The sequence below is a fragment of the Giraffa tippelskirchi genome, chromosome 2 (genome assembly GCF_054371585.1).
Source record: "Giraffa tippelskirchi isolate mGirTip1 chromosome 2, T2T-mGirTip1v1.2.pri, whole genome shotgun sequence".
Taxonomy (NCBI): Eukaryota; Metazoa; Chordata; class Mammalia; order Artiodactyla; family Giraffidae; genus Giraffa; species Giraffa tippelskirchi.
This window is the reverse complement of record NC_137276.1, coordinates 32,967,167-32,981,837: the sequence shown is the minus strand read 5'-3', so window position 1 is coordinate 32,981,837 and position 14,671 is coordinate 32,967,167. Positions and strand designations below refer to the sequence as shown.

Below are 14,671 nucleotides of genomic sequence, written 5' to 3'. Positions count from 1 at the left end.
GGGGTCTAAAGAAATTCGTAATCAATAAATTGATTAATTAATTAATAACATGGGAAGAATGATGCTTCCCTACCTTCCTCACAAAGTTATTCTGAGGATCTGAGGAGATTATGCACAGGAAAGCCAAAGTTAATTTACCATTCCCATTATGATCCCCAGACTGGACAGATGAACAGAGATAGCAGTTTCCCCTGGATCTTGGGCAGGAAGCCATGGGCAGGGCAGGCTGGGTGATATGGTGAGATGACATCAGGGCTCCTCGTGAAGGAGGGGCAGGCTCTCCCTCTCTTCTGGAGATACCACTTGATGGCACAGCCAGAGGCAGCATCAGCTTCTGCCCATGGATCCGCTGTGCACAGCCTCCTCAGGCCCTCCGAAGAAGAGACCCAGGCAGGTGGGTGCCTCGATGGCTTCTCCTCCTCATGACATTAAGTTTCAAAATTTGGTCCTCTTCATTTTGGAGAAGAAAATGGGAACCACCCGCAGAAACTTCCTCATGGAGCTGGCTCGAAGGAAAGGGTTCAGGGTGGAAAATGAACTCAGGTAAGACATCACGAATTTCAGCTTGTGAATAAGCAAGGGTTTTGTGAACAGCTTCTTTGGAACCCAAGGAATCTGTGTTTTCCTCCACAAACAGAAGAGGTGATGTTCCCACTGGGAGGACAGGTATGAGATCAAAGAACAAATCTGAGGCAATTATTTAAGGGAATAAGATCAGTGGGGATTTGATACAATTATATTGAAACCAGTTGGCACCAAAAGATAAAGTGATTTTTTTTTGGCCTTTCATTATTATGAGATGAAGTATCAAGGAATGATAAACAGAAACCTAGTTGGAAAGTTCAATGCTGAAACCACCGAGGTTTACTCTTGACTGAGCTGAACAAAAGCACCACTGAGTCCAAACAAAAACTGTCAGCTGCTTGGAGGCAGAAAGAATAGTTTGGTTGATTGGCCAGTAAGCTGCACATCTGGCTGGGCTGAGGTGGGGAGTGTCTGTGATGGGCTAGGACTGTAGTTGGCTCACCACAGGTGCCCAAATGCGGCTTTGATCATGCTTTTCTGAACTGCAGTCTGAGTGGGATTCATAGAGAGAGAGATGCTGGTTAAAGATTCGGGGGTGGCTCTGTCCAAGGGTGAAAGACACCTTGCTGAGAGTGATGAGCTCAGAGCCCAAATAAGAAGGCAACTGAAGCAACCATACAGGGTGCCTTGAATGCGCACCCACTCACATCCCAGGCTGGCCTTGCTCTTTTTCTAACAGTTACATAAGCTCTTCACGGGTCTCAAATAGATGGAAGAGAAAACCAAACAAAATCCCGACACAAATGGTATTAGAACCTTGGCGTAAATAATTCCAAACAGAATTGCCAGAGGGCTTGTAGTGAATAAACAATGATAATTGATGCAATTGGCTGGCCTTGATTGTCCAAGGATTATGTTGATCATACTTTTTTTTTTTCAGGAAAATGTATAAGAATTCTATGTGAAAATAAATTTTGGGCTTGAAAAAAATAAGAAGTAAAACTGACAAGCATATCCTGATGAAGTGTCAGTTACAAATTGCTAGAGAAACATATGTCAAAAGTCAATCATCAAATATGAGTCAAATCTCATAGAAACATTTAATTTTTTTACTAAAATGCCCCGTTCAGAAATTCCTGAGTCTCCCATGGATTTCCTCACCCAATTTCTCTACACTTCCAGTGAGAGCTGACTGGTTTAGTTACAGGCACAGGTATGAGCAATGCACACGGTGGCTGAGGCAGGTAGGTGGAGAGACGACTGGAGGCAAGTTTCTTCTTTTGACAAGAAAACCCAAGAGGCAGCTCTGCTGCCAGGGACTGAGCCCAGCTGCTCGGGTGGCAGAGGAAACTGGTGCACAGTGAGCCAACTGCTGCTGTGATGTGACTGTGGCAGAGTTCCCAGGCTGGCTGCTCAAAAGACACATTCAATACAGATGTGTTTTATGACACAAATATAAACCACAGGAAGCAGAAGTTCTAGCTCTCAAACGGAATTTCCATAGTTAGCTATATAGACTTTAATTGGAAAGGACAATGAAGATTATTGCAGGGGAAAATCTCTAGATAAAAAAATCTCGAGACCTCGGAGTCTGACTCCGACCCTTCCCAGCCATGTGATGTGGGCAAGACCCCCCTCTCTCTGACCTTAGATTCCTGATAAATTGTCTAGTCTGTCTGATGTGATGCCAGATGCCGTGATGGATATCAGTGTACTTGGATAAATTAGAACAGCTATATAAATGTAAAATGTGGCTGTTTTCTCGTTACTTAGCTGAATCCATTGACATTTCTAGTAAAATCCTAAGGAGAGGGCTCTCTCTCCACAATATGAACTAGGTCAAGTGACATAAACCAATAGAACAAAGACAGGAAGGAAACCCATCAAATGGGTTATTTGTGGGCATGAGGGTAGTAGTGAGAGATTATGGCTGCTTTTATGCTCTGTGTTGTCCAAATTTTTTACAATGAACATATTTTTTAAATGAAAATAAAGGAAATTGTTATTTTAAAAGAAAGGATACTTCTCAAGAGGAACAGCTAGACCTCACCTTTTGATACAAAAGATTCAGAGAAAGAGGAGCTAAAAAAGTTCTGAAAGTAGACAGTAATCTCCATAATTTCTAGTGCATTCTTTGGCTGCCAGGAGGGTTAAATCTGAGGAAAAATCTGATCCCTACTTTACCTGAACCTGAGCACACAGCTTAGAATTGGTGTGCCTGAATGTACTGAGCTATCGGGAACTATTTAATTTTCCAGCATATGTATATTATATCTTTATAGTTGGATTGAACTTCATTAATATTTATGTTATATTGCAAAAGACATGCTATTCCAAGTACCGTAAGAAGCTGGTTCTTAAAATATAAATAAAGGGAAGTGTCAAGTTCTTTGAGGCATTTTTGCACATTCATTAAAAAGGTTACTGAATTTTATTCCATGGCCAACACCCTAAATTTTAGAGCAACTTCATAATATTCGAGTTCTCTGGGACAAGCTAGAGAAGGCTTGGAATCTAGTGTTTGTCACGTTCTTCTTTTATCCTTGATTCCAGTACTTTGAGCTGTTTTAAAACTTTATCAGCATCAACTCTGCTCTTTTTACATACTCACTAAGCTTACCATTTCTGTCTTGACCTAAATCGTTGATGCTGAAGAAGAAAGAGCCGGATAGAAAGGGTGGCCTCCCATGGTTACATCACCCAGCAGATGATCACTTTTCCTGAGTTCCACTGTTCAAGCAGTAGAAACCCATCAGAGGATACATTTCCTCCACTTGCACCTCCATAGTTTGTCTACAAGGCTATCTTTGAAAGGCATTGTTTGAATGAAAGCGAAATATACCACCATGCCATCACAAGTTAAGGGTTCTGTTAGTAACCAAGTAGAAGGCTTGAGCCTTGTAAGCAAAGAGTTTAAAATCAGACAAGAGAACCAGGGAACTGTACCTTTGTTGTCACTTAGCATGAAAAGATAGCATAATGTATTTTCCTGGCATGTACTCATTTTCATCTTTTTAAAAAAATTAGAATTTTCCTACCCAACACTTTACTTCGAGCCTTCTTGTGTCTTTCCTGCTGAACCCTCTTCCCTTTTGCAATAGTCATTACTGAATAAACTCTATTCTTACTGCCTTAATGAGTGTCCAGCTTTGGTTATCTTTGACAATGCCTATCACCTCAGATTTTTGGTGCTTGAAATAAAAGTATTAAAAGTCATTGTTTGGAAAATAAACTGAACACCAGATGAAAGAGCTATTATCTGCTCCAGAAAATATGATATTGAACTGGTCCTTCTCTAGGCCTCTTCTAAGTTCAGTGTCCAAACACATCTTCACTGGTTTCTTATTATGTTTTTTTCTTACTCTTTCTCCTCCAACTTCAAATGTCTTCTCCCTACACTTCTCTGAATGTAAGACCTAAGACCCCTGGAAGCCTTCCTAGGGGAGGAAACTTCCTTCCTGGACACAGGGTGAGCCATGGCTTAGGGTTGGCCCCTGACTCTTCCACTTGGCTTTTCTCCTTATCCCTCCCCAACTCCACAAGGGAAAGGGTGTCATCTCAGCCATTGTGTATGCCTTATCTTCATACTTTTGAATTTTCTTACAGAGTAGGCTTCAGGAAATATTTGCTCAAAGAATACTTTATCTGGAGAATATAAAACCAACCAAAGGAACTTATGACTACCAAGAGTAATTTTTGTCACTGAATTTTGTTTACAATGTTTGGTTACATTATTACTTTTGTAATCAATGAAATAATGAAGACTTTATTTCTATAAGTTCAAGAGCATGCAGTGTAGACTCTAGTCCTGTTGTTCTTCAGTCACTAAGTTGTGTCTGACTCTTTGTGATCCCATGAATTGCAGCACGCCAGGCTTCCCTGTTTTTCACTATCTCCCAGAGTTTGTCCTGCTTTGGTTTAAATTACTTATTTCAACATCTGTGAACTTTAAATTAATGTAAGTGTTCATGGTCTCATTTAATGTGGGCCAAAAAATCTAGGAAAGACCCCCTCAGTCTTCAGTATATCAAGGGCTGAAAATAAAAGCTTGTCTTTACTGGTGCTAGTGTTAGTCACTCAGTCATGTCTGACTCTTTGCAACTCCATGGACTGTAGCAGGCCAGGCTCCTCTGTCCATGGAATTCTCCAGGCAAGATACTGGGATACTGGAGTGGGTTGCCATTCTCTTCTCTAGGAATCTTCCCGACCCAGGAATAGAACCCAGGTCTCCTGTATTGCAGGCAGATTTTTTTTTTTACCATCTGAGCCACCAGGGAAGCCCCATAAGAGTGTGGGATAAAACCAAATAAAACTACCTTGATTTTTCAGTGTCGGGGATTCTGAAACAGATCAGTTGCTAGGGAAATTGGCAGGAGGATTTTTTTTTTAAACGGTAAACATCCAAGTTCAACTGTAAATAGCTATTTTTAAAGTCATTGTTGACAAAATACGTCCTGTGTCAGATGGAAAGAATTAAGAATGACTTTTCCAGGGAAAGAAAACAGTTTTAAAGACAAAGAAAAAAGCAGGTGACCATCTGCAAGAACTGGGGGAATCAGATAGAGATATCAGTCTGGTTTCTCGCAAAAAAAAAAAAAAGATGGCTGCCTATTTCTTCATGAAGACTTTTTCTAATTGTGTCAAGAGGCAAGAAAAACTGTGGAAGAAAAAAGAAAAATCAGGGATACTGGTATCTCAGAAAAAAAATCAAAACAGATTTGTGAGCTAATCTCTCAGCTAAGAGCTTTCTGAACATCTGAGGGTCATACTCAGGATTCTTGTAATATCTTTTATCATGCGTATTATTATGTAACTACTGTGTTTCTTTTAACTGCCCCTAGTCTGTCTGAGTCATTATAATTTATCTCTAGCTTAAGGAATCAGTTCAGTTCAGTCGCTCAGTCGTGTCCGACTCTTTGCGACCCCATGAATTGCAGCACATCAGGCCTCTCTGTCCATCACCAACTCCTGGAGTCTACCCAAACCCATGTCCATCGAGTCAGTGATGCCATCCAACCATCTCATCCTCTGTTGTCCCCTTCTCCTCCTGCCCCTAGTCCTATCCAGCATTAGGGTCTTTTCCAATGAGTCAACTCTTCTCATGAGGTGGCCAAAGTATTGGAGTTTCAGCTTCAACATCAGACCTTCCAGTGAACACCTAGGATTGATCTCCTTTAGGATGGATTGATTGGATCTCCTTGCAGTCCAAGGGACTCTCAAGAGTCTTCTCCAACACCACAGTTCAAAAGCATCAATTCTTTGGTGCTCAGCTTTCTTCACTGTCCAACTCTCACATCCATACATTACCACTGGAAAAACCATAGCCTTGACTAGATGGACTTTTGTTGGCAAAGTAATGTTTCTGCTTTTAAATATGCTATCTAGGTTGGCCATAACTTTCCTTCCAAGGAGTAAGCTTAAGGAATAATAGCCATAAAAATCATGGGTCTGATATACATAACTGAAAAATATAGATTTAATTAACACATAAACTTCTAAGATATTCTGTCGTGTACTCCCTAAAATTGTCTCATGTACCTGAAGAGAAATGAGTACTGGATGGGGAAACATTGCTGTAACTGGGACCCGAGTCCAGTGTGGGGATCCATCTAAGCTGGAGCAGGTAAAGAGCGATCTTCCTCTCCAGCACTATTTCACAAGGTGGAGTTCTTGGGCTGTGAGATGGTTTTGAAATATGGCAGACTCCATGGAGTGACAAGGACTACTTTCCCTTCCCTTGCCTTGGGAGGGCTGGTGGACCCAGCAGAAATTGCACCATGTGGCTTTTAGGGGCTGGGTCATAAAAGGCCTTGAGGCTTCTGCTATTCCTTGGACCTAGAGCCTCAGGTATGAAGTCTGAGTTGCCCCTGAGAGAAGCCACTTAAAGGTGCTCAGGTGGCAGATGCTGCTGAGCCCAGACTCCCAGCCACCCTCACCAAGGTGCCAGACTCTTGGGCTACATGGAACATCAGTGCCTCTATCAGCTGTGTATGGAACAGAATGATGGCCCAGCTGAGCTGCCTGAATTCCTGACCCACAAAGTGTGAGACATAACAAAATTGTTGCCTTTTAAAAGCCACTACATCTTGGGATAGTTGGTGTTGCACCAGTAGATAACTAGAAGTGACTGACTACCATATGTCAGAATAACCAAGGGAACTTGTCCAAATGTGTATTTCTGGGCCCTAGGTGAGATTTACTGAATCTGAATCTCTGGTAATAGGACCCAGGCATCTGAATTTTAGGCCAGCATCCTGGATGCCTCTAGCAGACATTAGAATTTTAGAAACATTCCTTCAGAGCTATTCAGTTCAGTTCAGTCACTCAGTTGTGTCCAACTCTTTGCAACCCCATGGACTGCAGCACGCCAGGCTTCCCTGTCCATTACCAACTCCCGGAGCTTGCTCAAACTCATGTCCATCGAGTTGGTGATGCCATCCAACCATCTTATCCTCTGTTGTCCCCTTCTCCTCCTGCCTTCAATCTTTCCCAGCATCAGGGTCTTTTCCAAGGAGTCAATTCTTCCCGTCAGGTGGCCAAAGTATTGAGCTTCAGTTTCAGCATCAGTCCTTACAATGAATATTCAGAACTGATTTCCTTTAGGATTGACTGGTTGGATCTCCTTCAGTCCAAGGGACTCTCAAGAGTCTTCTCCAACACCACAGTTCAAAAGCATCAATTCTTCGGCGCTCAGTTTTCTTTCTAGTCCAACTCTCACATCCATGAATGATCAGTTCATTGTACCAGTGGACTCCCTGTTGACCATTACTATGAATATTGCCATGAGCTGGGCACCAGACATGATTATCACCAGGCAGATTATAACACTGTCCCTGCCCTCAGGGATGCCAAGGACCAAGCCAAGTACATTTCAATTCAGCACCACTTAAAGAAGAGGGCCCTGCATGGTTTTCCCTGGGGGAAGCTGAAGGCCAAAGCCTAGTTCAGAATCTTTGTAATTAGTTCACAACTTCCCAAACCTAGTCCAAGGCATTGTTAACTGGTCATGGCTAAGAAACTAGGTGACTTAGAGAATGGAATCCACTGATATACAGCCGTCTCAGCAGGGCCTTGGGGTCTTTAGAAGATGTTGAGGATGGCTGCCTGAAGCTTGCTACCGCCTTTTATCTTAAGAAGAAAGCCCAGGCCTTCAGGGGCAAGGCAGAGACTACCTCTGCCCCAATCCCAGGTTTATTTGCCTTTGAAAATGACATTCATGAATATTTGTTCCCTTACACAGAAAACTAACAATAAACAATTCATGACAGAAAGTGAGAAAATATAGAAAAATACTTAAAGCAAGCAAACAAAACCTCACTCAGGGGTCTAACCACAGTCTAGTAGAACGTTAAGAGATTGCTCAAGTTATGCACACCTGGGTTTGAATCTTGCCTTCATGTGACCTCTGCAGGCCTTGGTTTTCTCATCTTCATTGTGATGATGATGATGATGATATTCATTCTGATGTTATTCCTTTTGAGAAAAGGAAATGTTCTCACTGGAAAAAGCACAGAGTCACAGAGGGGTAGCTCAGTGTGGCCCAGCACACAGGTTTTATTCTATTTTTTGGCCACGCCACGCAGGATATGGGATCTTAGTTCCCAACCAGGGATTGAACCCATGCCCCCTGCTAGTCTTAATCACTGGACCATGAGGGAAGCCCCCAAAACACAGGTTCTAGATTAAAATGGACCTCAGATTAAATCCCTGCTCCACCTGTTATTAGCTGGGTGAATTTTTAATGTCTCCCAAGCTCTCTTTTCTTATTAGAGATAATCATATCTACCTATCTCATAGAATTATTTACAATTAAATGAAGTAGTGTACAAAATTAATCTACAATGATTCTGGCACATGGTGATGTTCTATTAGTATCTTTAATACCAGAGTGCTCAGGGCAGAGAGAAAACCATTATACCAGCAAACAGCTGTCACAACACAGCAATAAGACATTGTGTGCAGAACACACCAGAGCAGGTGACCCTCCTTGGTAATCTTGTCTGCTAATGGCTCAGAACAGACAGTGAACAAATGCTTTATTGTGGTGGTCTGCAATGGAACCCACAATATCTCTGAGATGTGCCTGTACTATGATGTCAAACTTTCTAAGACTGACTTTCAATCTCTTACTTTGTGGGAACCAGTGACAAACAGTACTGAACTCTAAATAGCACAATGTGAATGTTTGTTTGATTTTTGTTTTTGTTTTTGTATGTACTTGATTATTGTTGTTGTTGTTTTGTTTGCTAGTTGCTTAATGAGCAGGGGTTGAAAATCCAAATTGGAATCTTCTTTCATGTGCTGCATAGCTTATATTCCTGAATAAGCTTATATGAATTCAGTAGGAGATGCACATGGTCCTCATCCAATAGGATGAGCTCAAACACCCCTACACTGTCCTGGGGAATCCCAGGTGAAGAGGTACTGAGGGTGGTGGTACATGACTGGGTGATGAGGGACCTAAATTTAGAAGTTGAGCCCCAGAGCTCTTCCTCAGCACACCCATCTCCCTCTGAGGTTTAGACAAAACCCTATTTAGAAGAGTAATAGTACTAATAAGCATAATAATAATATAATATATAATATATATATAAATATAATAATAATAAAGTTTCTCTTCAAAGGGCAGAAACATAGAAAGAATAATACTGTCTAACCCTATTGAGTCTTCTGTGGTTTTCTTCAAGTCTTGAGATAGACAATCTTCCAAGAAGTTAACTATAAGTAGTCTTTGGAATCATATGCACCTGGAATAGGCAAGCAGCTAGCCGTCTTCCCTTGGCCCTTTTAAAAGGTGGTTTTATCTCGACTATTTTCTGCCTAGGCCTGCTGCACATCCTGCCATCTAGATGGTCTCAGCTCTGGTCTCCAGTCCCACTTCCCTCCCAGGGCCAGCCCCAGATCCCAACTGTCAGCCAAATATTTTCATTTGGATCTCCAGCCATCCTTTCAAGGCAGCTTGCCTGAAATAAACTTCAATTTTGTTCCCCCACCCCTTCCTCCAAAGAGATGGAACTTCCTAAATCCCTATTTGTACCAAAAGTGATAACACTTGAGTGTGATAGATAAGCTGGAGTAACAGTTGAGTCTGTTCCCCACTTCACCTTTTATAGGTGATGCCAGCTGTCCATCATATGTCTGCTTTGCCTTCCTTTCTAGCACTGTAGGAGCCAGACTGAGATTTAAATCATCTTATATCTGGTCCAGTGATTCATCTTCTTAAGTAGCTCCCCAAACCTCCCCAGCCCATGACTTCCCCTCCAAATCATTGTGTATACCAGATTAGTCTTTTAAAATAACACTGCAATGCTATCCATGTCCTGCTCACAAAAAACTTCAGTGGCTCTATAATCTCAGAACATAAGATCCAGCTTTCTCAACCAGGCTTATAAGACCCTCTGTGATATGGTTACCCCACTTGCTCACCCACATCTACAACTACTTCCCAACAAAAATTCTTCATTCCAATCCAGGCCACTCTCCTTCCTTTCCTCTGACCTTTGAACATTTTCTTCTAGGAGGATCTAAAGCGCTACCTTCCTAGTACCTTATCCCTCCCATGCATCCAGACAAGGCACAAACAAATCCTGCCTTTTCTATAGAGCCATCCACCTCTCCCAGCCCACACTAAATTATTTTCCCTCTTTGTATACCACTTGCAGGTCCTGCCTATGTCATAACCTATTAACCAGCTGTTTCACAAAGGATGCTGATGCCCAGAAACTTTCCTTGTCTTGTTTGATACCCAACCCCTTCCCATCACCACCACAAGGAACCTAGGGCTGTGAACAGAACAGTGAACCAAGAAATACTCAGTGAATCTAAGAGTCAATCAAGAAAAGGAGAAGGAAGAAGAAGTCAAGCAAGAGAAGTGGGAAAAAGAAGAAAAAATAATTCCATTTTTTTTCTCTTCAATGCCTATAAATGCTATTTGCTTTTGCTATTTCCCAGATTTGTAGACAATTTGAACTGAAAGAGCCCTAAAAATTATTAGTTCCAGTGATATAATGCTGATTTCGAAGACTTGTTTAAAAATAGAAATAACATATTGACCAGAAACGACAATCAAAAAGGATAAATACCATTTACCAGCTGTGTGACCTTCAGGATGTCCTTAACCTCTCTGTTCTTCAGTTTCCTCATTTTTGAAGTGTGACTAGTATAATATTTACTTAAGAAGCTGTGTGAGTATTAAAAGAGATGATTTATGTGAAGTACTTGGACAGTGCTGAAACATGCTAAGTGCTCAGTGGTTTATCAGGGAAAAGATACAGGGTCTTACAACACAAAGTTGTGCTTTGAAAAACATGCAAAGCGCTATTTCCCAAAGGCTGATCACCACCTATTAATGGCTTGTGAGATCAATTTAGTGGGATGTTATATCCATATCAACATCTACATCTATATCTATTTTGGGTCATGATATAAAATGTGTTTCTAACTGTGGATCACACACAAGTTTGAAAGGCACCAGATTAAAAGCCTCTGCAAAATAAAAAGGAAATGGCACACCAAAGCCACAGGCAGAGTGCAAGGTGTTAATTTAAGAATGATTTCATCCTCCATCCACTCTGGACCTTTGTTTTCCACTAACATCACAATCTTACTAATGTTTTCTTAAGTTTTTTTGCATCTGATATGTAACACAGACCATGTTGCTATGCTAACTGAAGTTGAATTCCCTGGCATGGACGCCTACGTTCTCCATGCTTATGGTCAGGTCTACTGTGCATCTTTCTCCATCAGATGGAATGCTCTGAACACCTCAGGGAAAAGAGGAGAGGTTCTCATTTTGAAAGTCTCTGTCTTATTCTGCAGTGATTCTGTCACCCACATTGTAGCAGAAAACAACTCTGGTACAGAGGTTCTCGAGTGGCTTCAGGTACAGAACATAAGAGCCAGCTCACAGCTAGAACTCCTTGATGTCTCCTGGCTGATCGAAAGTATGGGAGCAGGAAAACCAGTGGAGATTACAGGAAAACACCAGCTTGTTGTAAGTGTCCTGAAAGTGGTTGTATGTGGGCTCTAGACTCAACAGACTTGAGTTAAACCCCAGGTTCTCTGCTTGCTCCCTGTGTGAACTTCGGCAAGTTACTTAGCTTTTCTGAGCTTCGGTTTCTTCCTTTACGTTATGAGAACAGTAGTGCCTGCCTATCTTGTAAGATGGCTTATGAGGATTAGAATAACACACATGTAAAGTGCTCAAGACTGAGCCTGATCTATATATGCACTTAATAAATGGTAGCTATTTTTACAAACAAGTCTATACACAAATATTTCAAAATATTGAAGTCTTGATGTTCTAGCAGCCAGAAAAGTAGAAGGTTCTTATTTTTTTATCACCGTGATCATTTATAAAGGAAAAATTAAACTCTTAGTTCCAATGGAATTAAACTCTTCACCAATGGACCCTAACTATGTAAGTTCACAGAAAAGGAAAATGATGTTTAATCGGTAGTTCTTTTTCATGTTACTTTTTCAGATCACAAAAATAATACAGGTTAATTATAGCAATTTCAAATATTGGAAATACATATAACATAAAACTTGAGCCTCTTATAGTATTATTCTCTTTCCAGAGACAATTACCATCGAACTGCCTCTTATTTTTCTTCATACACATCTATTACTATTAATTTTTTATTTAAAATAGATGCTTATACATTTGTTTAGGTGAGAACAGACTATTCAGCTACACCAAACCCAAGCTTCCAGAAGACTCCACCACTTGCTGTAAAAAAGATCTCCCAGTACGCATGTCAGAGAAGAACCACTTTAAACAACTATAACCACATATTCACGGTAATGGAGCTTTACAACAACAACTATAGCAAACGTAAGGCTTGCTGCTTCTTTCTGTGGATCTCCAATTAAATTATGAATTTTCTTGAAAATCAAGGAAGGTTTTCCCCATTCTTACCCACTCCCCTAACCTGATCTCTGGTTCCTCTTTCTGTTAAGAATGGGTCTCCTTCTATTACGGAAATAGATACATTTAGAGCATATTCTTTAGAGAAAGTAACTTATGATTTATTGGGAGTTGTTAATGGATGCAACACTTATCAAAGGCAAATATTCTGAATAACTAAATACATACTGTAATTAGTCCACTACATCGTAAGAGCAAATTGCGTAGAAATAGCAATTGTGCATAAACAGCTTTGTTGGGAAGACATAAGATTAAGAGTCAGCAGACCTGGGTTCAGCCTGATATTGACTATCTTGAGCAAGTCAGTTCCTCTCTCTGAGCCTGCTTCCTCATCTGCTTAATAAGAAATTAGGTAGATCATCTCTAAAGCCCCATTCAGCCCTGAAGTTTCATAATTATGCTTCAAAATGACCCGAACAAAACCATAACTGCCTATCCTCCAGCCTACAATCAGTAGTCAAATGGATAAAACACGCCTTAGTAGATTGAATACAGAACTTCTCCTTTCTAAAATTCTAGCCCCAGGTGTGCAAAGAAGACCAGGAAATTGCAGCTACTGAGCACCCTGAGGATCATGCCTCACAACTGTAGCTACTTCCTCCTCTACCAGAAATGCAAACATGCCCTACCTTAAATAACCCCCTACCTTAAATAACCCTGCCTGCAGGTTTGTGCCACTTCTGATCATACCTATTCATTCAACAAGTCCATGCTAAGTGCTGACTCTGTTTCACCAGCAAGCTAAGAGATAGGATTTTCCAGTGATTAAGGCAGAATCCTGGCCACAGGCTGGTGGGAAAGTCAGCAAACAGGGAAGGACCTTGCCAAGTAATGACGAGGAAGATGCAGTGAGCAAGAAGTCATTTTTCAGTTAAATCATTCCTGAATATCTAATGGCAGAGAATTCCAAGTTTCCTTGCGAAGCATGCTGTGGCCTGTCTTTTCAACTCAACTCCGCTCATCCAACCAGGGAGAAGTGAAAAAGTATAGGACACCCAATCCTGACCTTTGAGGAAACAGTCATGAGGCATTCTAATAATTTAACAGCGAGCAAGAGGCATTTGCAAGGGACTGCTGGCTTGGGGGCTAGGGGCTAGGAAACAGACTGTGTTTTGCTCATCTGGTTTTATTCTTTAGGATGCCTTTGAGATACTTGCTGAAAATTCTGAGTTTAAAGAAAATGAAGTCTCTTATGTGGCATTTATGAGAGCAGCTTCTGTACTTAAATCTCTGCCATTCACAATCATCAGTATGAAGGACACAGAAGGAATTCCCTGCCTAGGGGACAAGGTGAAGTGTATCATAGAGGTAAGGGTGAAAGGCAATTCGTTCCAGCTCCTAATAGGTAGTTACTGAGGGAGATGCAGTTAATAAATTTTCCTGGTAACTATATAGATGTGGTATTCATTACTTATTTTCGTTTCTCTCTAATTTATATTATATAGATATATATTATATAACATATATATATTACATAGATAGCTACACATGTATATGTGTCACTCATACCCCAATATTATCTCACTTGGAGCTATGTGGGGCCAGCTAGTGAGAAAATAACTCTCCTGTATTATTAATCACAGTGAAAGTCTCTAATGACCTAAAAGCTCAACAGGAGGAGATGCTATGAGTTAAAACACAGGCTGTGTGAAGAACCTCACTTCCATTCAGCAGACATTGCCCTCCAGAATGGTGATGGGTATGAGGGACAGTGGAGCTGATTCTGCATCTCCACCTGTGTGTTCTAAGAGGAGAGCCAGGGATGGTTAGTTATTTATTAAATAATGTTTAAGGGTTCCCTGGCAAGGCAAATTGGTCATCCAAGAGGAAGTTTCAGTATAATCAGATGCAAGGCAAATTATTCAAGGGAAGGAAATTATCCTAACTCTATTTGGAGGAGGTTGGATGGCTCTGGGGCTTCCCAGGTGGTGCAATCGTAAAGAATCTACCTGCCAATGTAGAAGACGCAGGAAACGTGGATTTGATCCCTTGGTTGGGAAGATCCTTTGGAGAAGGAAATGGCAACCCACTCCAATATTCTTGCCTGGAAAATTCCATGGACAGCGGAGCCTGGCAGGCTACAGTTGATGGGGTCGCAAAGAGTTGGACATGACTGAAGTGACTTAGCATGCATGGGTGGCTCTGAGCTGGACATCATAAGGACTTGAACTTGAATTAGCTTTTCAGTAGGTCCAAAATTAAACCAATCAGATGAAA

At 41.2% G+C, this 14,671-nt stretch overlaps 1 protein-coding gene across 2 annotated transcripts in view; it reads left to right on the top strand.

The window, feature by feature from the left end:
- Positions 1 to 317: 317 nt before the first annotated feature.
- Positions 318 to 14,671, top strand: part of DNTT (DNA nucleotidylexotransferase) — a 31,931-nt gene continuing 17,577 nt past the window's right edge. The window contains exons 1-4 of one of the 2 annotated variants that reach the window (XM_081569475.1): positions 318 to 543; positions 11,344 to 11,518; positions 12,199 to 12,327; positions 13,592 to 13,762. In XM_081569475.1, the coding sequence (XP_081425601.1) occupies positions 341 to 543; positions 11,344 to 11,518; positions 12,199 to 12,327; positions 13,592 to 13,762 (678 nt within the window). In that variant the 5' untranslated portion in view covers positions 318 to 340. The remainder of the gene's footprint in view (positions 544 to 11,343; positions 11,519 to 12,198; positions 12,328 to 13,591; positions 13,763 to 14,671) is intronic. The other variant, XM_081569476.1, reaches the window with a different exon arrangement.